This window comes from Chiloscyllium plagiosum, unplaced genomic scaffold, assembly GCF_037043375.1.
Source record: "Chiloscyllium plagiosum isolate Xiang-an unplaced genomic scaffold, Cpla_swu_hap1 HiC_scaffold_13, whole genome shotgun sequence".
Taxonomy (NCBI): domain Eukaryota; kingdom Metazoa; phylum Chordata; class Chondrichthyes; order Orectolobiformes; family Hemiscylliidae; genus Chiloscyllium; species Chiloscyllium plagiosum.
In genome coordinates, this window is record NW_028270151.1 from 76140944 (window position 1) to 76167043 (window position 26100).

At 41.5% G+C, this 26100-nt stretch overlaps 1 protein-coding gene across 1 annotated transcript in view; it reads right to left on the reverse strand.

Annotated features, from left to right (window-relative positions):
- Positions 1 to 13779, reverse strand: part of LOC122556295 (rho guanine nucleotide exchange factor 4-like) — a 108905-nt gene extending 95126 nt beyond the window's left edge. Inside the window, exons 1-3 of the mRNA XM_087993920.1 lie at positions 13696 to 13779; positions 5767 to 5880; positions 414 to 506 (exon numbers count right to left, since the gene is read on the reverse strand). Coding sequence (XP_087850046.1) covers positions 414 to 506; positions 5767 to 5880; positions 13696 to 13779 — 291 coding nt within the window. The remainder of the gene's footprint in view (positions 1 to 413; positions 507 to 5766; positions 5881 to 13695) is intronic.
- Between the last annotated feature and the right edge of the window lie 12321 nt (positions 13780 to 26100).

A 26100-nucleotide genomic window follows, 5' to 3' on the forward strand; every position in this document is an offset into this window, starting at 1 on the left:
AAAAGACAATTCAAGGAATTTAACATAATCATAATTGTAATTGGAAAAAACAGGAAATACAATTTTTTTAGGTCTTTGTTAGAGTTTATTTGATTCTTTATCGGGGATCCTGTCAGATTGAACAGCTTCTGCCAGGTTCAATGCTCAATGGCAAAGGCTGTGCCATTAAAAGATTCTTATTTATACTCTCAGCATCTGGTGTATAACATTTGCATTGCTTTTTAATTGAAAAGGAATGGAACAGCTCATTTTATGGTAAAAATGCAGGTATATTAGATGACCCAAATTTTTAAAAATAATTTGTACAAAAGAACAGGATTAGAGTATTGGGCATTTTGCCTTGTCACCGACACCTTACTGTCAATTAATGTTTCATTCATCTCTGTTGCTGATGAAAAATCATTGTTCTTTACCTTGACTGTGTGTTGTTCAGGTTTCTTTGATAAGTTATGTCTAGTTTTTTCTTTTTTCTTAATGTTTTCATGTTGCTTTCGCTCATATTCAAGCTTCAAGAACAGAAATAAATAAATTTATTAACTGAAATAAAAATAATTCACTCATTAATAAAACTCAACTGTGAAAAGTCAGAGAGAATACTTTCCAGACTTCTTTTTTAATTATTTCTACATGTGATATGAGATTTGCAGCATGCATTTGCTGCCTATCCCAAAGTAGCCTTCAGAATGTGGAAGCGCTGGTGTTGGACTGGGGTGGACAAACTTAAAAATCACACAACACCAGGTTATAATCCGACGGGTTTATTTGGATGTACAAGCTTTCAGAATGTTGCTCCTTCATCTGGTAACTAGTGGAGCAGGATCATAGGACACAGAATTTATAGCAAAATGCAATATACTGAACAAACCTATATTGCTGTTAAGTCTTTCATCTTTTAGAATGGATTGCAAGTTTTGATTCATTAATATGTTAATCCCAGAACTTCTTTCAAGTCACATTCCTGAGGTAAATTAAGGTTTTATATAAAAAGGTGACATCTCAGCTCAGGCAATGTATTAAAGGTGTGAGGTTAGAGTCTGTCTGTATTACAATCTTGAGCCAGACTCGTTCTATTTCCTAAGTAGGAATTTATAAAATGTCACAAGGATTATATAAAATATTGACTGTGTGCTTACAGATTGTGTGCTTTTTGAACAAAACCGAATGTATCTGCAAATACAATTCTGCAAATGCAATTTCACCCCATTAACTTATCTGTGTGTGTGCGTGCATGTGGCAGAGAGAGAGTGAGAGAATGTGTGTGTGTGTGTTTGTGTGTGTGTTTGTGTGTGTGTGAGTGTGTGTGGCTCTGTGTGTATGTGTGTGTGTGAGAGAGAGAAAGACTGGGAGTGTGTGTGTGTGCGCTTGCGCACGTGAGAGTGTGTGTATATGCGTGCTTGATAGAGTGTGAGTGTGAGTGTGATGGAGTATATGCCTGTGAGAGGGTGGGCGCAAGGGTATGAGTGTGTGGAGTGTGCGTGTGTGTGCCTGAGAGAAATGTGTATGAGAGAGGGTCTACATGAGTCTGTAAGTATGTAGGAGTATGTGTGAGAGTGTATAGTGTGCTGGGGTCACCTGCAGTATGATATGAGCGTAAGATCCCAGTTAAGGCCATCCCTATGAGAATCAAACTTGGCTACCAGCCTCTGCTCGGCTACTCTGCATCGTTGCACATCCCAAAGTCTGCCAAGGAGGATGATCAGACAAAGATCTGAGGCCAAATGTACCTGACCGCTGAAGTGTTCCCTGTTTGGGAGGAACAATCCTGCCTGGTGATTGTTGCACAGTGTCTATTCATCCGTTGTTGTAGCATCTGCTTGGTCTCGCCATTGTACCTTGCCTTGGGGCATCGTTGCCTGCTGTATATCAGATAGACAATGTTGGCTGAGTCACATGTGTGCCTGCCGCGTACATGGTGGGTGATTAGATTAGATTAGATTACAGTGTGGAAACAGGCCCTGACTAATGCACCTATCACTACGGGCAATTTAGCATGGCCAATTCACCTGACCTGAACATCTTTGGACTGTGGGAGGAAACCGGAGCACCCGGAGGAAACCCCCTCAGACACGGGGAGAACGTGCAAACTCCACACAGTCAGTCGCCTGAGGCGGGAATTGAACCCGGGTCTCCGGCGCTGTGAGGCAGCAGTGCTAACCACTGTGCCGCCCACAAACTTGTGTCCCCATGTGTAATGATACAATCCATGTCGACACTCTCACACATCTTGCATTGATTACCATGACCACAAACCCACAGACAACCTCACAATGCTACACTTCTCCAGCTTCAATAGACAATAGACAATAGACAATAGGTGTAGGAGTAGGCTATTCTGCCCTTCGAGCCTGCACCACCATTCAATATGATCATGGCTGATCATCCTTAATCAGTATCCTGTTCCTGCCTTATCTCCATAACCCTTGATTCCACTATCCTTGAGAACTCTATCCAACTCTTTCTTAAATGAATCCAGAGACTGGGCCTCCACTGCCCTCTGGGGCAGAGCATTCCACACAGCCACCACTCTCTGGGTGAAGAAGTTTCTCCTCATCTCTGTCTTAAATAGTCTACCCCGTATTTTAAGCTGTGTCCTCCCTAAACATATTAAAACAGCCATCCCCCACGGACAAGCTCTACACATATACAAGATCTGTTCAGATGAGGAGGAACATGACAGACACTTGAAGGTCATGAAGGACACTCTCATAAGAACAGAGTATGATGCTCAACTCATCGATCGCCAGTTCTAATGTGCCACAGTGAGAAACCGTAATGACCTCCTCAGGAGATAGACCCGGAATGCAACTGATAGGGCACCCTTCATTGTCCAGTAATTTCTGGGAGCAGAGAAACTATGCCATTTTTTCGCAGCCCACAACACATTATCAATGAGCATAAACACCTCGCCAAGACCATCCTTACGCCTCCACTTCTCACCTTTAAGCAATCACCATATCTTAAACAGACCATTGTTCGCAGCAAACTGCCTAGCCTTCAGGACAACATTGACCACAATACCACACAACCCTGTCATGGCAACCACTGCAAGACGAGTCAGACTGTCAACATGGATATCACCATTACACGTGGGAACACCACCCACCATGTACACGGCAAGTACTCATGTGACTCGACAAATGATGTCTATCTGATACATTGCAGGGAAGGATGCCCCGATGCAAGACCAAGCAGACGCTAAGACAATGGATGAATGGACACCATGCAACAATCACAAGACAGGGATGGTCCCTCCCAGTCGGCGAACACTTCAGCAGTCAAAGACTGCTGGGTTCATGTCACACTTCAGGTGACCCTACCACACTATACACTCTCACACACACTCACACAACAAGCCCACATAAACACTTACACACACTCATGCAGCCCACATAAACACTTACACACACTCATGCAGATCCTCTCTCATACACACACACTCAGGCACACACACACACACACCACCCACACTCACATCCATGCACACACGCATATACTACATCACACACACGTGCACATTCTATCAAACAAATGCGCATGCACATGCATGCACGTACACACACACACGCACATTCTTTCACACTCTCACTCTCCCACATGCACGCACACACATATAAGTCCATGGGGCGAATTTGCATTTGCAGAATTGTATTTGCAGATATATTTTATTTTGTTCAAAAAGTACACAATCTGTAAGCAGTCAATTTTTTTTTATAATACATATGACATTTTACAAATTCCTATTTTGGAAATAGAACCAGTCTGACTCAATATTGGAATACACCTTTAATTGAATTACGCCTTTAATCACAGGACCTTTCCGTGCTATCACAGAATGTGCAACACATGCCCGTTTAGATTAGATTTTCTTAGATTAGATTCCCTACAGTGTGGAAACAGGCCCTTCGGCCCAACAAGTCCACACCAACCCTCCGAAGAGCAACCCACCCAGACCCATTCCCCTACATTTACCCCTGACTAATGTACCTATCACTACGGGCAATTTAGCATTGCCAATTCACCTGATCTGCACATCTTTGGACTGTGGGAGGAAACCGGAGCACCCAGCGGAAACCCACGCAGACACGAGGAGAATGTGCAACTTCACACAGACAGTTGCCTGAGGTAGGAATTGAACCCGGATCCCTGGCGCTGTGAGGCAGCAGTGCTAACCACTGAGTCACCGTGCTGCCCTTCTTCCCTCCTCACTATGCTTAGCTCCAGACACACCTTGTAAGTGATTTTTACCTGCACTTCTGTCAATCTAGACCACTGTACTCTACTCAATGTAGAGGAGATAAAACACAGACTTGACGATTACTTTGTGCAACTATGTTCTCTCTGCAAAAATAACCCTGAGTTTCCAGTTGTCTGCCATGTAAACGCAGCACAATGTTTTCTGGCCAACATATCTCCCACTGGCTTGCTGCCGTGATCCAGCGAAGCTCAGCTGGAGACCCTGCAGCCTTCAGGTCTCAATATTAATTTCAACAATTTTTAGAACCTGAATGCCTTTTGCTACATCCATTCCCCACTCGTAGGCCCTGTCATGATGTGGACTTCTTTCAGCACAGCCAACTCATTTTCACCTGTTTAGGGTCCCCATTTACAGCTTTTTAGATTACTTACAGTGTGGAAACAGGCCCTTCGGCTCAACAAGTCCACACTGACCCGCTGAAGTGCAACCCACTCATACCCCTACATTTACCCCTTCAACTAACACTACGGGCTATTTAGCATGGCCAATTCACCTGACCTGCACATCTTTGGACTGTGGGAGGAAACCGGAGCATCTGGAGGAAACTCATGCAGACACGGGGAGAACGTGCAAACTCCACACAGTCAGTCGCCTGAGGCGGGAATTGAACCCGGGTCTCTAGCACTGTGAGGTAGCAGTGCTAACCACTTTTCTCCTTTCCTGGCTGAAGATCATTCAATTCTTTGACTAACTATCATTCTTTCTGTCTGGGATCCATCTCTACCTACCCAATCAGTCCTTCACTACCCCACACACCTCCTGACATCATATATTTTCCTAGCTATTATCAGTTCTGAAGAAGGGTCACTGGAATCGGAACATCAACTTACTTCTGATTGTATATTGCTATGAAAACTCATCGGGTGGCAGGTCACCAAGTGCTGATGGTTGTTGTTGCATGTAGGACATTGAGTTTGAGTGAGTTTGACTACATCAGGCTGTTGCTTGGCTTGTCCATTGGACAGTTCTTTGAATTCTAGCAGAAGTCCCCAGACGTGAGTGAAGATGACATTTCAGAATGAATCCTGTACTTCTATTTCCCGTGCATAGGCCAATACCGGTGCCTTTCCCAGTTTTGTTTTAATTGTAGAATAGGGTATGGCATTCGAATATACATTCATTGACCATGGCAATTTATGTGAGGTCCACAAATTTTTTGGAATGCTGCATCTAGGTTGTTGGGGTATCTCTTGGCTTTGCCCATCATGGCTATCTGGTCTGAATCTGCAAATTAACTGTCAGCCAGACGTGAGCCTGCTGACTGCATTAGAAGCAATGGATGTAGATTATTTACACAATCAGATCCTTGTATCTATTTTTTGACCATTTAGTAACCAGAATATTTTGAAGCTTTTTCTGCAATGTTTTTGATTAAGATCTCAAGTTAGTAGTGAATTCTATCATAAATATGCAAATATTGTGCTTTGTGAATTGCTGACTGGACCACATATTTGACATACACCTTCAAGTTTTTACTACAGTGTCCTCCATTCATCAGAACTACTGTTTACCTTTTGTTCAGACACTTCAGGTTTCTGTACATCTTTAGTTGTGGTTTCCTTTTTAATCAGTTCATACACATGGTCCTTATATGCCATCTGATAAGGATCTTTTGCAGTTAATGGCTTCAAGAGAAGAAACATGTGTTATTTTCAAATCTAAAACAAAATATAATTCTACCACCATCAGATATCATCAAAATTACAACAAGATAATCCCTTGTTGCTTCTTAAGATATTTTGTCAGTTAAAAGCAAATTACAATAGTAACAACTAATGCAAACAAAGAAACTGGTTGTGAAGAAAGAGCCAGTAATTATATATTCAAAATAATGGCGGGGATTTGTTTCATTACAAGCTTCAATTAAATATGGATTAAGATTTTGGTTAGAAAAGCAGCTTATTTGATATCCTAGTGTAACAAAATTGTTTTTTTATGCACTTAAAGTGTGTTCAGAATGGAAATCTGGAGGATAGGCAATCAAATTCTAGAACAGTATTGCACAGGGTAAAGTCATTAGCTTCATCATCTTGACACCATGGGAGTTATAAAATTATAATTTTTTTTAGAATCCCTACAGTGTGGAAACAGACCCTTCGGCCCAGCAAGTCCACACTGACCCTCCAAATAGTATCCCACCCAAGCTCATTCCCCATTACTCTACATTTACCCCTGACTAATCCACCTAATCTACACATCCATGAGCACAACTGGCAATTTAGCATGCCCCATTCACCTAACCTGCACATCTTTGGATTGTGAGAGGAAATTGGAGCACCCAAAGGAAACCCATTCAGACATGTGAAGAATGTACAAACACCACACAACAGTTGCCCGAGGCTGGAATCAAACCCGGGTCCCAGGCGCTGTGAAGCAGCAGTGCGAACCACTGAGCCACCATGCCACCCCTTACGCATTTCCCATAGCTTGTTTCCCAGGGGTAAGTAATGGGGCTCAGGCCACTGGCACAGAGTCTGTCCTCGTTGCTCAGAAGGTCAGGGTGGAGAAGAGCAGAGCAATAGTAATTGGGGACTCGATAGTTCGGGGCACAGATAAGCGATTTTGTGGGGGCGAGAGAGACTCACGTTTGGTATGTTGCCTCCCAGGTGCAAGGGTACATGATGTCTCTGATCATGTTTTCCAGGTCCTTAAAGGGGAGGGGGAGCAGCCCGAAGTCGTGGTCCACATTGGCACCAATGACATAGGTAGGAGGAGGGCTGAGGATGTTAGGCAGGCTTTCAGGGAGCTAGGTTGGAAGCTCAGAGTTAGAACGAACAGAGTTGTTGTCTCTGGTTTGTTACCCGTGCCACGTGATAGAGAGTCGAGGAATAGGGAGAGAGAACAGTTAAATGCGTGGCTACAGGGATGGTGCAGGTGGGAGGGATTCCGGTATTTGGATAACTGGGGTTCTTTCTGGGGAAGGTGGGACCTCTATAAACAGGATGGTCTACACCTGAACCTGAGGGGCACCAGTATCCTTGGCGGGAGGTTTGCTAGTGCTCTTGGGGAGGGTTTAAACTAACTCTGCAGGGGCATGGGAACCTAGACTGTAGCTTTAGGGTGCAGGACCTGGAGTATAGGGAAGTTAGGAACATGGCATCAATCTCAAAGGAGGGTGCCTGTAAACAGGAAAGTGGCTTGAAGTGTGTATACTTCAATGCAAGAAGTATACGAAATAAGGTAGGGGAACTTGCAGCATGGGTTGGTACCTGGGACTTCGATGTTGTGGCTATTAAGGAGACATGGGTAGAACAGGGACAGGATTGGCTGTTGCAGGTTCCAGGGTTTAAATGTTGTAGTAGGGTCAGAGGTGGGGGTAAAAGAGGGGGAGGTATGGCATTGCTTGTCAAAGATCGTATTACAGCGGTGGAAAGGACGATGGATGAAGACTCGCCATCTGAGGTAGTTTGGGCTGAGGTTAGGAATAGGAAAGGTGAGGTCACCCTGTTAGGAGTTTTCTAGAGGCCTCCTAATAGTCCTAGAGACGTAGAAGAAAGGATTGCCAGGATGATTCAGGAGAAGAGTGAAAGTAATAGGGTGGTTGTTATGGGGGCTTTAACTTTCCTGATATTGATTGGGAAAGCTATAGCTCTAGTTCGTTAGATGGGTCGGTGTTTGTCCAATGTGTGCAGGAGGGCTTCCTGACACAATATGTAGACAGGCCAACAAGAGGTGAGGCCATACTGGATTTGGTTCTGGGTAATGAACCAGGCCAGGTGTTAGAATTAGAGGTAGGTGAGCACTTTGGGGACAGTGACCACAATTCGGTGACTTTTACTCTAGTGATGGAGAGGGATAAGTGTGCACTGCAGGGCAAGAGTTATAGCTGGGGGCAAGGAAATTATGATGTGGTGAGGCATGACTTATGATGCGTGGCTTGGAAAAGTAGGCTTCAAGGCAAGGGCATAATTGATATGTGGAGTTTGTTCAAGGAGCAACTATTGAGTGTCCTTGATAAGTATGTACCTGTCATGCAGGGAGGAAAGGGTCGTGTGAGGGAGGCGTGGTTTAATAAGGAATTGGAATCCCTTGTTAAATGGAAGAGGGCAGCCTATGTAAAGATGAGGCATGAAGGTTCAATTGGGGCGATTGAGAGTTATAAGGTAGTCAGGAAGGACCTGAAGAGAGAGCTAAGAGCAGCAAGGAGGGGACATGAAAGGTCCTTAGTTGGTAGGATTAGGGAAAACCCTAAGGCTTTCTATAGGTATGTCAGGAATAAAAGAATGACTAGGGTAGGAATAGGTCCAGTCAAGGATAGTAGTGGGAAGTTGCGTGTGGAGGCTGAAGAGATTGGGGAGACACTGAATGAATACCTTTGTCAGTATTCACTCAGGAACAGGACATTGTTGCCGATGTGAATACTGAGTCACAATTAAGTAGAATGAATGGCTTTGAGGTATGTGGGGAAGAGGTGTTGGAAATTCTGGAAAGGGTGAAAATAGATAAATCCCCTGGGCCTGATGGCATTTATCCTAGGATTCTCTGGGAAGCAAGGGAGGAGATTGCAGAGCCATTGGCCTTGATTTTTATGTCCTCGTTGTCTACAGGAGTAGTGCCAGAAGACTGGAGGCTAGCAAATGTGGTTCCCTTGTTCAAGAAGGGGAGTAGGGATAACCCTAGTAACTATAGGCCGGTGAGTCTCACTGCTGTTGTGGGCAAAGTCTTAGAGAGAATTGTAAGGGATAGGATTTATGAACATCTGGATAGGAATAATGTGATCAAGGATAGTCAGCATGGTTTTGTGAAGGGCAGGTCGTGCCTCACAAACATTATTGAATTCTTTGAGAAGGTGACTAAGGAGGTGGACGAGGGAAAAGCGGTAGATGTGGTGTATATGGATTTTAGTAAGGCGTTTGATAAGGTTCCCCATGGTAGGCTACTTCAAAAAATACGGAGGTATGGCATTGAGGGTGAGTTGGAGGTTTGGATTAGGAATTGGCTGGCTGGAAGAAGACAGAGGGTAGTAGTTGATGGTCAAGGTTCATCTTGGAGTGCCGTTACGAGCGGTGTTCTGCAAGGATCTATTTTGGGACCATTGCTGTTTGTCATTTTTATAAATGATCTGGAGGAGGGGCTAGAAGGTTGGGTGAGCAAGTTTGCGGATGATATGAAAGTCAGAGGAGTTGTTGACAGTGAGGAAGGATGTGGCAGGTTACAGCGGGATATAGATAAACTGCAGAACTGGGCAGAAAGGTGGCAAATGGAGTTTAATGTAGCTAAGTGTGAGGTGATTCACTTTGGTAAGAGTAACAAAAAGACGGGGTACTGAGCTAATGGTCGGATACTTGGTAGTGTGGATGAGCAGAGGGATCTTGGTGTCCATGTACACAGATCTTTGCAAGTTGCTACCCAGGTAAATAGTGCGGTGAAGAAGGCATATGGCGTACTGGCTTTTATTGGTAGAGGAATTGAGTTCCGGAGTCCTGAGATCATGTTGCAGTTGTATAAGACTCTGGTGCGGCCGCATCTGGAGTATTGTGTGCAGTTTTGGTCGCCATACTATAGGAAGGATGTGGAGGCACTGGAACGGGTGCAGAGGAGGTTTACCAGGATGTTGCCTGGTATGGTAGGAAGATCGTATGAGGAAAGGCTGAGGCACTTGGGGTTGTTTTCATTGGAGAAAGGAAGGTTTAGGGGTGACTTGATCGAGGTGTACAAGATGATTAGGGGTTTAGATAGGGTTGACCGTGAGAACCTTTTTCCACGTATGGAGTCAGCTATTACGAGGGGGCATAGCTTTAAATTAAGGGGTGGTAGGTATAGGACAGATGTTAGGGTAGGTTCTTTACTCAGCGAGTCGTGAGTTCATGGAATGCCCTGCCACTAGCAGTGGTGGACTCTCCCTCTTTATGGGCATTTAAGCGGGCATTGGATAGGCATATGGAGGATAGTGGGCTAGTGTAGGTTAGGTGGGCTTGGATCAGCGCAACATCGAGGGCCAAAGGGCCTGTACTGCGCTGTATTCTTCTATGTTCTATGTTCTATGTTCTATGTTTCACCTTCACTTATTTCATCAAATTAAAGATTATCATTGACATTGTTTCCAACACATTACCAGGCAGTGCAGTTCAGATCAGAATAACTTGCTGTGTAAATTACTGTGTTTTCATGTCGCAGATGATTCTTTAAGCAAACATTTTTGGCACTCTCTGGATACCAACATATCTAACACTGGAAACTTCTCATTTCTTCTGCCATGTGTGATTTTGGACAGTGCAATCACATCTCCTCTTAACTTACTCTGCTCTGAGTAGAATAACGACAAGCCATCTAATTATTCTAAGTAATTGTAATCCCTCATTCCTGCTTCAATTCTAGTGGTTTTCTTCTGCACCCACTTTAAGACAATGATATATTTCATAAAATGCTAAATAACTAATTTTTTGGAAAAAAAGAAAGGAGACAGAAAACAAGAAACTGCAGGCTGGTTAGCTTAACATCTTTCAATGGGAAAATGTTTGAAGCCATTATTATAGAAGTTCTAGAAGTACACTTAGAAAAAGCCAAGGAATTAGATTGGATCAACATGGTTATATGAATGATAAACAAATTGGCTGGTGTTGTTTGAGATTGTAACATGTGCTGTCGATAAAGGGGAACAAGTGGATATACTGCATGTAGATTTCAAGAAGGCATTGATAAAATGCCACATCAAAAATCCCCGAGGAAAATAAAAGCTCCTGTTATACAGGGGAACTTATTGGCCTGAATGAAGATTGGCTAGCTCACCGGAAGCAGAGCATATGTGAACATGAAATATTTTCCAGTTAGCAAAATAAAGTAAGTGGTTTGCCACGGGGGTGAATGCTAGGGACTTAATGTTTTATAGTTCTTCTATATTACTTGGACGAAGGGACCAAAGGCATGTGTGATAAATTTTCTGATGACACAAAGATATGTAGGAAAGTAAATTATGAAGGAGAAATGAAGAGGAGAAATGAAAATTTTCCAATTTTCCTGTCTGATACCTGGAATGGGTGCATTGTCTTATTATGAGGGAAGAGCGGACATGCTGAAAGGATGTTTCCTATTCTGAGAGAATTTAGAACCAAGTACTTAATATAAGATAACGATAAGGGGAAGTATTTTCCCTCAGATGATTGAGAGTCTTTGGAGCTGTCTTGCTAAAAAGGCAATAGAAAGAGAGTCCTTGAGTATTTTTAAGACAAAGGTAGATCGATTCCAGATGAACAAGTTAGGAATAGTCAATCAAATGTAGGCGGGCATGTGAAGTAATCAGGTCAGCTATGGTCTGAGTGAATGGCAGAGCAGGTTTGAGGGGCTAAGTTGCTTATTCCAGATCCTAATAAGTGTGGCACTCAGGTTTGAATAAAGTATTTCAGCTAAGGCTGGACAAGTGATTTATAAAATTGTAATATACACTCATTGTTTTTGTAGGTCAATAGTCCATAAGATTTTGTTTCACAGTTCGTTTAATTTATTGGCTTGCCTTCAAAGATTTTGTGAACACATCTCAGGTTCCTGCTCTCCATTCTAAACTTAACCATTCAGTTCATATTTTTTTCCTTGTTCTTCCTACCAAAATGTATCATTTCTCATTTTGTGTTGAATGTCATCTGCCATTTGTGCAGAGACAAAAAAAAGACTGCAGATACTGGAATCCAAAATAGACAGGAAAGAGGCTGGAAGAACACAGCAAGCCAGGCAGTATCAGGAGGTGGAGAAGTTGGCGTTTCGGGTATAACCCTTTTTCAGGAGGGTCCTGACTTTGACTTCTCCACCTTCTAATGCTGCCTGGCCTTGCTGTGTTCTTCCAGCCTCCTGCCTTTCTAATCTTCCATTTGTGCGTCTATTTTGATAATCTATGTCCTCCTGAATCGTCACTATATATGAGTATTGTCTCATCTACCATGTTTGAAATTTCGCTGTGTATATTAAAGTCAGGATATTAGTAGGTATTAAAGTGAACAGTGTTCTGAATATCAATCCTTCAGTCTACAAAATAACTAATGTTCACCATTACTCTTTCCTTTCTGCTTCTTGACCATTTTTTGTATTCATATCACTTTAATCTGAGAAGTTTTGATAACGTCCATTAAGTGATACCTTGTCAAATGCTGTTTCAAAGTTTGTGAACATAGCATCAACTTCATTAACTTCTCCCTTACTTATCTTTAAATCTTAAGAGTATGGGAAGAGGTTCATAATTGGCTATAAAGGTCAAGGAAATCTCCAAATCTTTTTTATTTTGCAGATAGTACCATCATCCATTTCAGTAGGAAGAATAAGGAGGTCATATACACTTTGGCAAATAAGAATGTAAATGGAGTAGAAGAATGATGTGGTCTGGATTACAGATAAATAAATCACATAAAGTCATAAAGTAAGTGAAGAAGGTTAGATAAAACATTAAACAAAGCATGTTGGATCTGACAATAGGAATAAACAGATCATTTTCAGTACTCCAGGAGTGTTTCAAGAACCCAAGCTATGTCAATGACTAGATGTCTATGAGGTGGCTGGGGAAATTGCAATATGGAATGTGACGTGAGCAAGTGTGAAATTAGCCAACTTGTTAGGAAGAATAGAAAACGGAGTATTTTTTTTAAAATTGAGAGATTTAGTATATGTTGAGATTCTGAACAATCTGTGTCCTTGGAGAAAAAGCAAGCACTTGAGAAGCTAAATGGCATTTTAGCATTTATTGCACAGTGATTAAAGTATAAGAGTAAAGAAATCTTGCTGCAATCAAAAAGGACTTTGGTGGCACCATCCCTGGAGTACAAGGTTGGTCTCTTTACCTAAGCAAGGATATAATTGCTATAGTGGAAGAGCACTGAAGGTTTAGCTGTTTGATTCTGGCTTGGAGGATTGAAGATTAAGAAATGATTGAGTACAATGGACTTGTGTTCTCTGGAATTCAGAAGAATTAGAGGTGATTATGTTAAAATACATGCAAGTCTTAAAGTGCTGCCTCAGGATAAGTGGTCTACCATTTAGAACTAAAATGAGGAGAAATTTGTTCAGTCAGAGGCTCATGAATCTTTGGAACGCTCTCTGCCTGAGATTTGTGCATGTTTAGTTGCTGATTATATTTAAGACTTTGATTGATAGATTTTTAAGCAATAGGGAAATCAAGAGCTATGACATAGGACAGAAGAATGGAATTAATATAGATATTCTGTCACTAACTTACAGAATGTTAGAAAAGACCCAAGGATAATATGGTCCATTCCTGCAGCTATTCCTAATGGTCTTATGTTCTTCCTGCTTTAAGAGAGTATTATTTATTATTGCTTTACGAGTAACCTTTCCTCTCTTTTGTTTCTCTTGGTATTGGATGTATCACTTGCATTCTTTGATTATGCTCTGGTTTTATTGAGCTGCCACTACTCTTAGTTCCTCGCATCCCTGGTTCATTCTTATGTTAGAATGAGGCTCTCTCTCACTCTCTGTAATATAACTATCTTTATTTGTACCTGTATATCGTTGCACGTTACCAAATAAATCTCTCTGCTTTCTTCCTCCAGCTCCATGACAGGTTTCTCTTGAGACTCTCTCATTGTGCTCCAAAAGTGAGGACTGCAGATGCTGGAGATCAGAGTCACAAAGTGTGGCTCTGGAAAAGCACCGCAGGTCAGGCAGCATCCGAGGAACAGGAGAATCGACATTTCAGGCATAAACTCTTCATCATGAATGTGGGTGGAAGGGGACTGAGAGATATATAAGAAAGTGGGGGTCGGGCTGTGGGGAAGGTAACCAGGAAGGCGGGAGGTAGGTTCAGGTGGAGGGTGATGGTGATAGGTCAGAGAGGAAGGTGGAGCTGATCGGTGGGAAGGAAGATGGACAGGTAGGAAAATTCATGAGGGCGATGTCAAGTTGGAGGGTTGGATCTGGAATGAGGTAGTGGGGGGGAGAGGGGATGAGGAAATGGTGAAATCAACATTAATTCCATGTGGTTGGAGGGTCCCAATGTGGAAAGTGAGGGGTTCTTCCTCCAGGCGTGGGTCTCTTGGATTTGGCGATGGAGGAGATCCAGGACTTGCATGTCCTTGGCAGAGTGGGACGGGGAGTTGAAGTGGTCAACCTCAGGGCGATGTTCCACAAGTTGGCACCCTGTCTCCTCAGTGTAGAAGAGACCACATCAAGACCACTCCGAATACAGTGCAATATCCTCTGCCATTTGCGCCATCTACAATCAACCTCACTACCAGAGATATATTTCCGTCCCCACCCCTATCAGCATTCTGCAGAGACCATTCCCATTGTGACTCCCTCTTTAGGTCCATATCCCCACCAATCCACCCTCCACTCCTGGCACCAAAAACCTGTGCCCACACCCCGCCTCTCACCTCCATCTAAGGCCCCAAAGGATCTTTCCACATCTGGCAGAGATTTTCCAGCACATCCAAACACCTCATCTACTGTGACCGTTGTTCTTGATGTGATCTCCTCCATATGGAGGAGACAGGACATTAACTCATGGAATGTTTCAGGGAACATCTCTGGCACACAAACAACCCCACTGCCCTGTTGGCTGACCACTTCAACTCCCCTTCCCATGTACAAGTCCCGGGCTTCCTCCATTGCCAAACCCAAACCACCTGATGCCTGGAGGAAGAACTCCTCATCTTCCACCTTGTGACCCTCCAACCACACGGCGTCAAAGTCGATTTCACCATGATTCCTCATGTCTCCTCCCCTCATCTTATCTCAGATCCAACCCTCCAATTTGGCAATGCCCTCTTAACCTATCCTACCAGTCCATCTTTCTTCCCATTTATTTGTTTAATCCTCCCCATCACAATCAAACCCCACCTGCATTTACCTATCACCTTTCCAGCTACTTCACCCCCACCTGTTTTTTATCTCTCATCCCCCTTTCCCCCTCCAAATTCCTGATGAAGGGCTTCTGCCCAAAATGGTGATTCTCCTGCTCCTTGGATGCTGTGTGTGCTTTTCCAGCGCCACACTTTTTGACGCTGTATACAGCTGATGTCAGAGTAGCGTCATCAGGTACATAGTCATCATTAACGTATTAAATCCCATGTGTTCTTCTTTCTAATGGCATTAAATTGGGAAAGGCGTTACATGAAATTGGAATAAACCATACTGAGAGCATGATGAAAAGTTCTAGCCCCCACATTGCAGACAAAATATAGTGGGTATTTGGATGTTGTATTATTGTTATTAACTATTATATATTGTTATTTATTGTGGCTATTTATTGTGTCTATGTGGGATAGGGGTCTTAGCTTTCTAACATTTTCTGTCCTTGTTTGTGCCATCCACCCTGTTCATTTGGTTTATTGTCATAATCTAGCTTGATAAACAGAAGAGAATTTTATGTTAGCATCAAAATAATATACATTTTCCCAGAAGGAACTGCCTTTTGAAGTCAGGGAAAATACAGTTGATATAAATTTGTTTACTCTTGCAGCAAGTATCACACACCAAGCATGTGCTGGAGTCTGGAGGTGGAATGCATGTTCCAGTTTGAGCCTTGGAACTCATTCAAACACGGCTGGTGACCTTTTTGTCCAGACAAAGGAAGCTTTCTGGGTTAAAAAGGACCAAATTGATCCAAATGTCTTCCTGTTGTAAATTCTAGGATGGGGAGGGAGGGCACAGCAGCTCAAGTCAGCAATTCTGTTTCCCCACTTTTGTCTCCATTTTAAGAGAAGTTTTAAAAACTACACTTACCATTTGGATGGAAGGGTCTTTCTTCAAGGAACGCTTGCTAGTCCACATTCAGAACAAGGGCATTCCACCCAGCACCAACACATTTCTGAGAAAGATCCTCAAACAAGTGTTATGCTAGTGGCTTTATTTTTACCCTGTGATTGGTTGCATTGTTTCTGAGGGTAAGTTCACTTTGTGTATTTATGAAATATGTAGTGCACCCAACAATGTGTGAGAATACACTTGAAATTGAGAATACGTTGGAGGTGTAAGAAAGCTACCTGCATTACAGTACTGAGCTCGTTAGTCAAATATGTTTGCTCACTTCTATAGGGGAAGTGGTGTTGTTGTGATAACATCACATGATTAGTAATCTAGAGTCCCAAGCTAATGTTACAGGAACATGGGTTTGAATCCCACCATGGAAGATGGTGACATTTGAATTCAACAAAATCTGAAACTAAAAGCTAGCCTAATTGTGGCCATAAAACCACTGTCAATTATTGTAAAAAAAAACACACTTCATAAATATTGTTTAGCAAAGGAAATATGCCATCTTCCCAAATGTGACTCCAGATCTACTGTGATATGGTTGCTATCTGCAAAGGCCTAGAGAGACAGTCAGCTAAAGGCCAACTATGGATGGAGAATGAACGCTGTTCATATCAACGCTGTTCGATGCCCACATTCCATGAAAGAAATTTTTAACCAACTTCGTACCTTCATCACAGTAAGTCAACCTGGACCTTTTCTTTACGAACCAAGCCATCCAGCTTTGTCATCAGGAACAGAAAAGCCCATTTGACGTTTTGAGCCTGCTTTGCCATTCGATTTGGCTATTCATCTAACTCAGAACCTTGTTCCAGCTTTCTTCTTGTATTCTTTGACCCCTTTAGCCCGAAGAAATATATCTAATTCCTTCTTGAATTTGTGAATCCAAATAACAAACATTAACGGTCCCAGCATCAAAACCTAGGGTATACCACTGGTCACAGACTTCCAATTTCAAAAACAAATCTTCACCTTCATTCTGCCTCCTATTTGTAAGCCACATTTGAATCCATTTCACCAACTCACCTTACAATGTTTGAGTTGAAACAGGTGCAATGTGTGTGTTCTTTCTGCTTACAAAGAACAGTGCCTTGAGTATTAATATATGCATCTTCCAATAAACACAAGTACACTACACTGCAATCCTAAATTGGTCATCAGTGTCATTCTTTGCATCCTCAGGATTATCCAGAAAATGTTGTTCACTTGCAGAATCACATCTAATGTTGGGATATTGTGTCGAACATAAACCTCCCTTCACTGGTAAGTTTACACATTGGGATTCCAACCATTCCACAGCTTATAATAAAAGCTTCTTAGGCAACCTCATAAATAGTGCCCAAGCCATTTGTTTCCCATGCAATCCTGATGCTGAAATCAGGCACATAAATGTCAACCTATGGAATAATGGCTACCCGGATCACGTTTTGCTCGGTATCACCTAAAACCAAGAAATGCCCTAACAGCAACACTCATGGTACTGAAAAGTACCCAGTCTACTTTCAGATTACACAGAAAGTGTGAAGAATCTCAAATGTTTAAGCCAGCTGCTTCATGCTGATACTATGTAATAGCAACACAAGTGGTGTTTGTCACTGACCAGATCCTGACTTCAAGCCAAAAAGATCTCCTACTCAAGGTACAAATCAATAATGTGGAAAATGAATTTCAATGCTGCTCTATGTCTCAAAAACTGATGGATTATATTAAACAGCATAACCCTTCCACTGTTTACAACAAGCAACTGACTATATCCAGCTAGATCAGATCTGACAACCAGATCAGCATTAATTGTGCATTCTCTATGGCAGCACCTTTAACAATCAGAGTACACTTGCCAATTAATCAACAGTCTTCTCATATACATTATTAATGATGTTTTTTTTCTCATTAAATTGATATTCTTGTGAATTGTCCTGATAAGTGCAAGGTAAACATTTCGACAGTGTCTTCTTTCAGCAATATTTAGCATTAATTGTTCTGGTGGAGTAAATGAGCAAATTAATGGAAGAAAGCTCCAGTGACACGTGATAATGTAATTTCTAAGGGGTAGCTTATCATGTTAGCGGATTATCCATTTGTGTTAACCTGTCATCCAAGATGGTGGACATCTGATACATGTGTCACTATATATTGCATGTGATAATACATTTTATTATAAATTTTTTTTGCATCTGTGGGCATGACTGTTTACCAATTTAAAAATCAAAAATGAGAATTGCAAAATCTTTCAACTTGTTTTTATTTGTAAAGCTGATATTGATTTGTTAGATTTGTATATCTTTCAGTCAATTAATAAATAAATCATATTACAACTTCTCTAACCCCTTGTTCAGTATATTTTTTCTGCCTTCAGCAGTGCTATACATTTTTGTTATTCAGATTTACCACTTAAATCACACCTGACATCCCTTTCCCATCCCTTTTGTTTTTCACCCAGACCTTGTCCCACCTCAACAATTTTCCCAAAACCTGTCACCTTTGTAGTATTTTCTAGTTTTGAAGTTCTTAGCTTGAAAATCTGTTTTGTTTTCTACACATACCTTTGAAGATTTTCACCATGTATTTTGGTTATATTTCTGATTTATAATGTCAGCAATACTTTGCATTTTGAGCCAAATAGTCATGGAACAATTGAGCTAAAAAAAAAACATGTTATGAGTAATTTAGATCTGTTTGGACAGGTGCAACTTTATGATTTGTCCCTTATATTATCAGAGTTATGGTATCATTACCTGTTTTCCAGAGTGTTGCATGTTTGGTAATGGTTCAACTGGGATCTCATTGAATATGTCAGAGGATTCCTGTTCTACTTCTTCAGTGATTGTCTTAAAAAAAGACTAAGTGATGTTTTATTTTCTGAATTAAACAGGGTCCTGTTTCGAATGATACCTTTGGTAAAATCAGAACTCAATAGTAATTATAACACGGAATTAATAAAATTAACTCATTAACAATTCCATTCATTCTTTAAATGGTTGTTTGTTTCCAATACTGTGTGTGCACAGATCCTGTGGCCTACCTTTTCCTTTTGGGAGCAAAGGTAGGTGCGCAGTGACCTTTTTGGAAATCAATTCCTGACTGTCAGACCTGCAATCTCTCATTTAAATATCGAATAAGATCTGCGATATCTTGGGAAAATTTGCAATCACCAATTCTTCCTGCTGTTGTTAGCCTTGCATAGGATGGGAAAGGAAGTCCACATGATTCCTTCGGTAGAGGATAGGCTCATTCTCCTTGAATGATAAGTAGGGTTTATTGCATGTTACATAGATAGTTACATTACATCTATAACAGACAATTGTCTTTTGTGAAGCCTTAGGTTCAATTAAGAATACATTCAGATTATTATTTTTCATTCACAATGTTCACACTGAGAACAAATCAGGAAATGGTCAGCTCCTCCCAAGAACAATCCTTTTTTTTCTTAATGGGCAGAGCTTTTCTTGGGATTTCAGTTAACTCTTTCAGGTTCAAACTGTCAGTAACAAGATCTCAGACTTTCTTTTGAAATTAAAGAATATTGAATCAGCATTGCATTTTATGTGAAAGCCATCAGGTCCTGATCAGAGATGGGGATCACAACAAATTGCGTTACCACCATCAATGTCAATATCAAAGAGACTGGTTGCAATAACATGATTTACTGCATGTATCACCAAACAAGATAGGCTATCAAACTCCTGCAATTCCATTACATTTTGCATGAGAATTTTCAAGGACTCCTCTGTTGCACTATTTCCATTATGCCAGTTCTCTTGTGTCTGTTTGTTATGCTTAAACATGCAGTTTTCAATCAAGATTATTAATATATCTACCTTTAATTGTTTATTTCCCTTTTTATACGATTTGTATTTCTTGGCTAAGATATTGCTACAACTAATTTCCTAAAAATTATTACAGCAGTAACAATGGAAGCCAATGATATTTGAGGTGGTTGTGTTTAAGATAATGGCTTGTAAAGAGTTAATATCCTATTTTTTGCATTGGCTCCACTCATTCTCTCCACTTATGTCACACATGCTGTGTGAACAGAGAAAAAGAATTCAACTCTAGCTTTTGGAGGGAGTAGATATGGCTCTATTAAGATCCTATGGCTCTATTAATATGCCTGACAAAATGTGTTTGCTTTTTGCAATCATACAATGATTTTCTTAGAACCATGTAGGTACTCTATGGTAATGTATTCTCTATCCCGAAACAGGTCCAAGATCAAGCAAAAACAAGAGGATTAATGGGAATGAGCTACCTGCAGCAGCCATTACCCAGTTCCACATACTGGAGGTGGTGGCAAATACCACAAGGTGCTAGCAGTGGTCATTTGCTAAAATACCACTGTGTTGCTGCCTAATCTAAAGCTTCACCTGAAAGAAGGTTTTAAAATTCATTCTTGCTTTTGTTCTTTGAAATTCTCTTGCATTCAATGGATTATTTAATCTTTAAAGGATCCACTGTGCAGTCTTGCCTCCATTGGGCCTCTTGTAGCCTTGCTGCATGTTTCTGACATACTGTCTCATGAGTTTTCCACCTTTCTATCATGACCTAAGCTATTTGGCCCTGGTCTGCTATTAAGTGATCCATCCTCACTGAGTTGTTTTAGTACCTCACCAGCTGCTGGTATTTAGCCATGAACTAGCTTTATATTTTAAGGTATCAATTGGGTCAAAAATTGACCATATAATAAATGAATAGCATATTCCCTCACTTCCTTTCAGCAATGTCACCACATATTGCCTTTAAAAGGTGTTTAAAAGGTCTGATAAAGTCCATGCCATATAAATGTGCTAAAACGTAATCAATAAATGCTTTTACTCCTTAAGTACATCTCTCAGAAATTTCTTTCCAAATTATGAACTCCATTGCCAGTGCTTGTCCTAGCAACAGTTTAACATCCAACTCACAATGAGAAACAACACAGGAAATCTGAAGGGCAAGAAAGAAGTTTACCACATGAAGATCAACTTGTAACTTACCCATGAAGTTAATCTTGATTAAATCAAGTTAAATCTTTTTTCCACCCTGAGTTGTAATTCAAAAAGTCCTGGTTTAACACATTGAGTTCTAAAGTGGGCAACATGGGGATGTAAGTGTTTATTCTAGTAACATACCAACAGGAAGTGATCTCAAGACAATCGGGCAATCCATTGACTCAAGGATTGCAGTTGTGAACATTCTGTGTCACAATGCCTCACACAAACACATTGTGAATGTCATATTTGTAACCTGAGGAACAACAGTTCACCAGCTGTGGCCTGAACTTTAGTATAGATTCTAAGTATATTAAAACAACACCCCTTTACTAGTAGGTTGATGATATTTGGTCAAAACAAGATTAACAAAAAGTCATTGACCCGAAAAATTAAATTTGTTTCTCTCTCCAAAGATTCTGTGTGATCTGTTGAATATTTTCAGTAGCTTTTTATTCTGTCAAATTTCCTGTGTCTCCAGTAGCTTTTTTATATCATTTAAGTTGGCTTGTGCTTTGGTTTCAGCCATATACTCAGATACCAATAAGAAATATTTAAATGGAAGAATTTCCCAGTGATAATTGATAGTCTGGTATTATTAGTGGTAAAGGTGAATGCAATTAGAACATAATTGTACTGAATTGCTGGGCCCACACCGTAGGATTGCTATCGGGGCTGTAGATGGATCATTAAAAAAATTAATTTCCTATTTCACACTTAGATAATGTGAGAAACAAAGCTCACAATATAATAAATTTCAGTCTAAGTCAAATTCTGAAGCAGCCAATTTTATTGAAACGCTGTTGCAAGGACGGGTGCTAACAAATAGGCACCCCGATCCAAAAATTACTCCACAATTTATACAGTTTTACTGAGTCTCTCTCGATACTTCCCCACTTACCTCATTGGCCTTCAAACCTATCAATATTCCTTATTGTGTTCTGCCCCTGCCGAGCTGCTCTCCGCCCTTGTTTACTTCTCCCCCTACTCCAAGCTGGGCGACCCTCACGCTTATTTACCCTGTCCCTTATTTGTAAGTGACTTGACTCATTTCAGTGCCTACATGAGGGCAATGTGCAGAATTTGGCATAACTTGATGTTCTTCTCACCTTATCTGTTTGTCTGTAACATCTTCCATTGTTTGCAGGCACATTTCATTCCTGTATGCACATTTCAGCTAATGAAAAGCAATTGTGTATTTCTTTCATATAGTTTCCATTCTTGGTGTTAGTTCATTTTACCTTACATAAGCAATTATTAATTCAGCTTTTGGCTGATACTGGTGTTAATAAGCAATTGTTGATTTGGCTGAAACAATTATATACTGGTGTTAATAAGCAATTATGGTTGCAGAAGTAACACTGTTTTACATTTATCCCACAATTTCCCCCTTTTTCTTTAATTATCTTCTGCATTTTTCTTATATGTTGCTTCCAAATTAAGCAGCATATTTATTTTGGAAATCTTCCCGAGGTCACTTATTCCCTCATTGTTTAACAGGTAGAGCTCTTCCCCCCGATTGCTTTTTAGGGGCACTTGTGTGGCCAAAGCTGTTTCAATCAACCTTTGGATTAACCCCCGTGCGCAAGGTATGATACAACATCCTACTGCGGTTAGTACTCCCACCACTACGATCAAGGAGGTAAGGACTGAAACCACAACACTCTTCCACTTTCCAAACCACAATTCTAGCCACCCGGTGAGTGATGTGCTGATTCCTGAATTTTCAGCAACTTCTTCGGCTGGTGTTGTTAGACCTTTCAGGGCTCGAGTAATAGACCCATCTGGGGCTGTGTTATTTGGAATAAAGATACAACAGCTCCCTCCTAACATTACAGACACACACATTCTTTTTCTGCTGATCATATCTAGGGCCTTTCTATTCTCCCATGCCATTCTGCTGGTTGCATCAAGTTGTTCGGCTATACCTTTAATTGCATGTCTAGTGTAATTGATGAACCTTTGCTGATTATAGAAAATATAACTTATCCAGTCCACATTTTTGTTGACTGTTACCCACCAGAAGAGGGCTGATTCAAAATCTGCTGTGATCTGGTTACGAGCCTTGAACTCATCAGGTACCCCTCTTGGGACTCCTATAGAGTCATCAAACAAAGTACCTAATAGTGATCTCTTACTTTACTATCTCTTTCTTTTCAAATGCCAGGGTGAACAGAATTGCCAATTGTACAATCGCACACATGCAGCTCAATATTTTCCCTCCGTAGTACCACCACAGATCTGCTCGGAGAATCCTTAATGCTGAATAGTTCCCTCCCTTTTCCGTCACGTACTCAATTTCGGTACGTGATTTCAGCTGCCCCAGATATCTGGACCGACTTGTTTCTTGCCTGTTTACACATGATGTGTGATTTCCGACCACGGCCGAAAACATGGTGGGGAGGGAGGCGTCTTTAAATCTTCCTTCTTTAAAGGAGGGAACTTTAATAGAAGGGGCATACAATCTTTATTACTCCATGCAGTCTCATCCTGATACAGGGCTTTCATGCATGTCATGCCCCTCCTGTCTCGCTTCCCCCTGAGCGGAAAGGGGACTATTTGGGCCTCCCAGAGGCACATGCATAACAATTGTTTTTATTCAGACTTTTCACAGTGTACTTTACCCATTCAACCCAGGCATTTGTATCCCCATATCCTGTTTCTACTTCAATGGTCTGCTTTAAGTCCTTTACCTCTACAATTTTTATCACCTTAGGGTTAGAGTAAGGGACTCTACTATTCCTTTCCCCTATTCAGGTTCTGTCTTTCACCTGTATTTTTAAACAACATCCCAGGAAATCCTTTCCATTTGCTTTCATCTCTATCCCAAATATTTGGTCTAATTGGCCCTCTTAGGTTTCTCCCCCTAAAACTGCTTCATACCGTGAGGTTTTCTTTATTGTTAAATATATTGGGTTACACTTTTTATCGGGTCGGTCAAGAGCTGGCTGGAAGGGGCCTCGGTGTACTGTAATGAGTGGATTAATCAAGTGATCACCTCTGAGGTCTTCCTGCCTATACCATTCTTTACATTCTTTATTCCAAAGATATCCCTTACACTTCTCTCTCCAGGACGCTTTTCTCCCATTAGTCCTACCCCATGCCCCCCTTTTGGGACCTTTTTCATAGAACCTAAGATGTATCTCTGAGTTACTGTATTGCCTTTGATCTCTTACATATCCACAATCCACCAGGCTGCAGGCATCCATTTCTATGACTTGTGGATTTGTACTTTTTGGAACCGTTATCACTAAGTAAGACGACGACACCATGGCCTGACAGAATCCTAAGACTAGAAAAGCTAAAATAGTGTACCTAAACACTCTTCCCATTCAACAGTGGTATTGAAGTACCAAGAGACTTAGCATACGATACTACAGAAACAATCCCGCGCTCGCGCCGTTACTGTATAATCATTTATTTAAAGTCTTTTCAGCTTAAGTTTAAGTGGTTCTTTTGTCAATTCGGTTGTCCAGACTTCTGTCTCAACTGAAGATTCCACTGGCCCTTTGATCTGAGTGTAGTGAGTCCAGCCTTTCTCTGCCATTCTTATCGCTGTTTCAGTGGTCTAGAGTGCTTGGTACAGCCCCTCCCAGTCTGGTTGCAATTTGGTCTCAGTCCATGATTTGACTAGGACCCAATTCCCCGGTTGGATCAGATGGATGGTAAGTTCAAGGGGTGGAGTCTGTGCCAACAAACTCTGTTTCCTGAGGAAAGACAAAGAGGAGGACAAGCCCAGTATATACTTCTTTAAGAACAGATCTTTAGTCTCCAGGGTTGGAAGTTCCCCTTTCGTTCCCAGATAGGGCAGGCCAAGCAATATCTCATAAGGGGACAGGCCCATATCTTTCCTTGGGGCCATTCATACCCGCAAAAGGGCTATAGGTAAACACTTAGTCCAAGGGAGTCTGGTTTCTACTACTAATTTAGATAACTGCTTCTCTCAACCTTTCCTGATGAAGGTGGGTGCCAAAGGATGTGGAATTCCCAGGAGATTCCTAACCCCTTCATCACTCCCTGGAGTACCCTGGAAGTAAAATGAGTTCCCTGATCCAAATCTAAACGCTCCACTATCCCGTATCTGGGGATTATGTGTTCGAGTACTATCTTGGACACCCCACTTGCGGTGGCAGTGGTTAAAGGGTACGCCTCCACCCATCCAGATAGGTGATCAACCATTACCAGCATATACCTCAGTCTTCCTACTCGGGGTAATTCGGTATAATCTACCTGAATGCCCTGAAATGGTCTTAGCCCAGGTTCTCTCCCTCCTGGAACTTGTTTCCTTAACACCTTCCTGTTTGTTTTTACGTTATGCATCCCTCACATATCTATTTGGCTATTGTATTTATCCCTTTGCATCCATATTTCCTTAAGACTAAATTACACATTGTTTGCACTCTCCAGTGACTCCCCTGATGTAAGACAGCCAGAATTTCTCGCATCGTCAATTTATTCAACATTTCCCTCCCATCGGGTAAACATCCAGCGCCCATTCACTGTCTTTGTAGCTCTTAAATCTTTTAGCTCTTTTTCTTCCCTTGCAGTAAACAACGGGGCATCCTGAAGTTCTGGAATTGCACGTATTAGGGAGTGTATCACTGCTCCCTTGTGGATTCAGGGCTGCTTCTTTAGCTACCTCATTGGCCAGTCTATTTCCCCTTACTTCCGGTTCATTCCCCTTCTGATGTCCGTTTATATGAACCTCCGTTATTTCTCTTGCGAGTAACAGAGATTCTAGCATTTGTTTTATCAATTCCTCATGTGCTAGTTCTTTTCCTCTTTCTTGCCAAATTTTTCCGAAGGTGTGTACCACTCCAAACGCATATTTGGAGTCTGTATACACTGTTCTTTCTTTGTCTTCTAAGGCTCTGAGAGCTCTTAGGGCATAGAGTTCACAAGTTTGGGCTGACCAGCCATTAGGCAGTCTTTCAGCCTCGATAACACTTCCCTCTATCCTGTCTATTACAGCATATCCATTGTGCCTTTTACCCTCAATCACCCGGGAGGACCCTTCGATAAACAACCGAGCTCCCACATGCAACGGTACGTCCCTTAAGTCCATCCGCACTTTAGTTTGATATTTAATAATATCAAGGCAGTCGTATTCTGTGTTGCCAAGGGCCACCCCATCTCCCCCGCCACAGAAATGCAGCTGAATTCAAGCAACTGTCTGGGATTAAC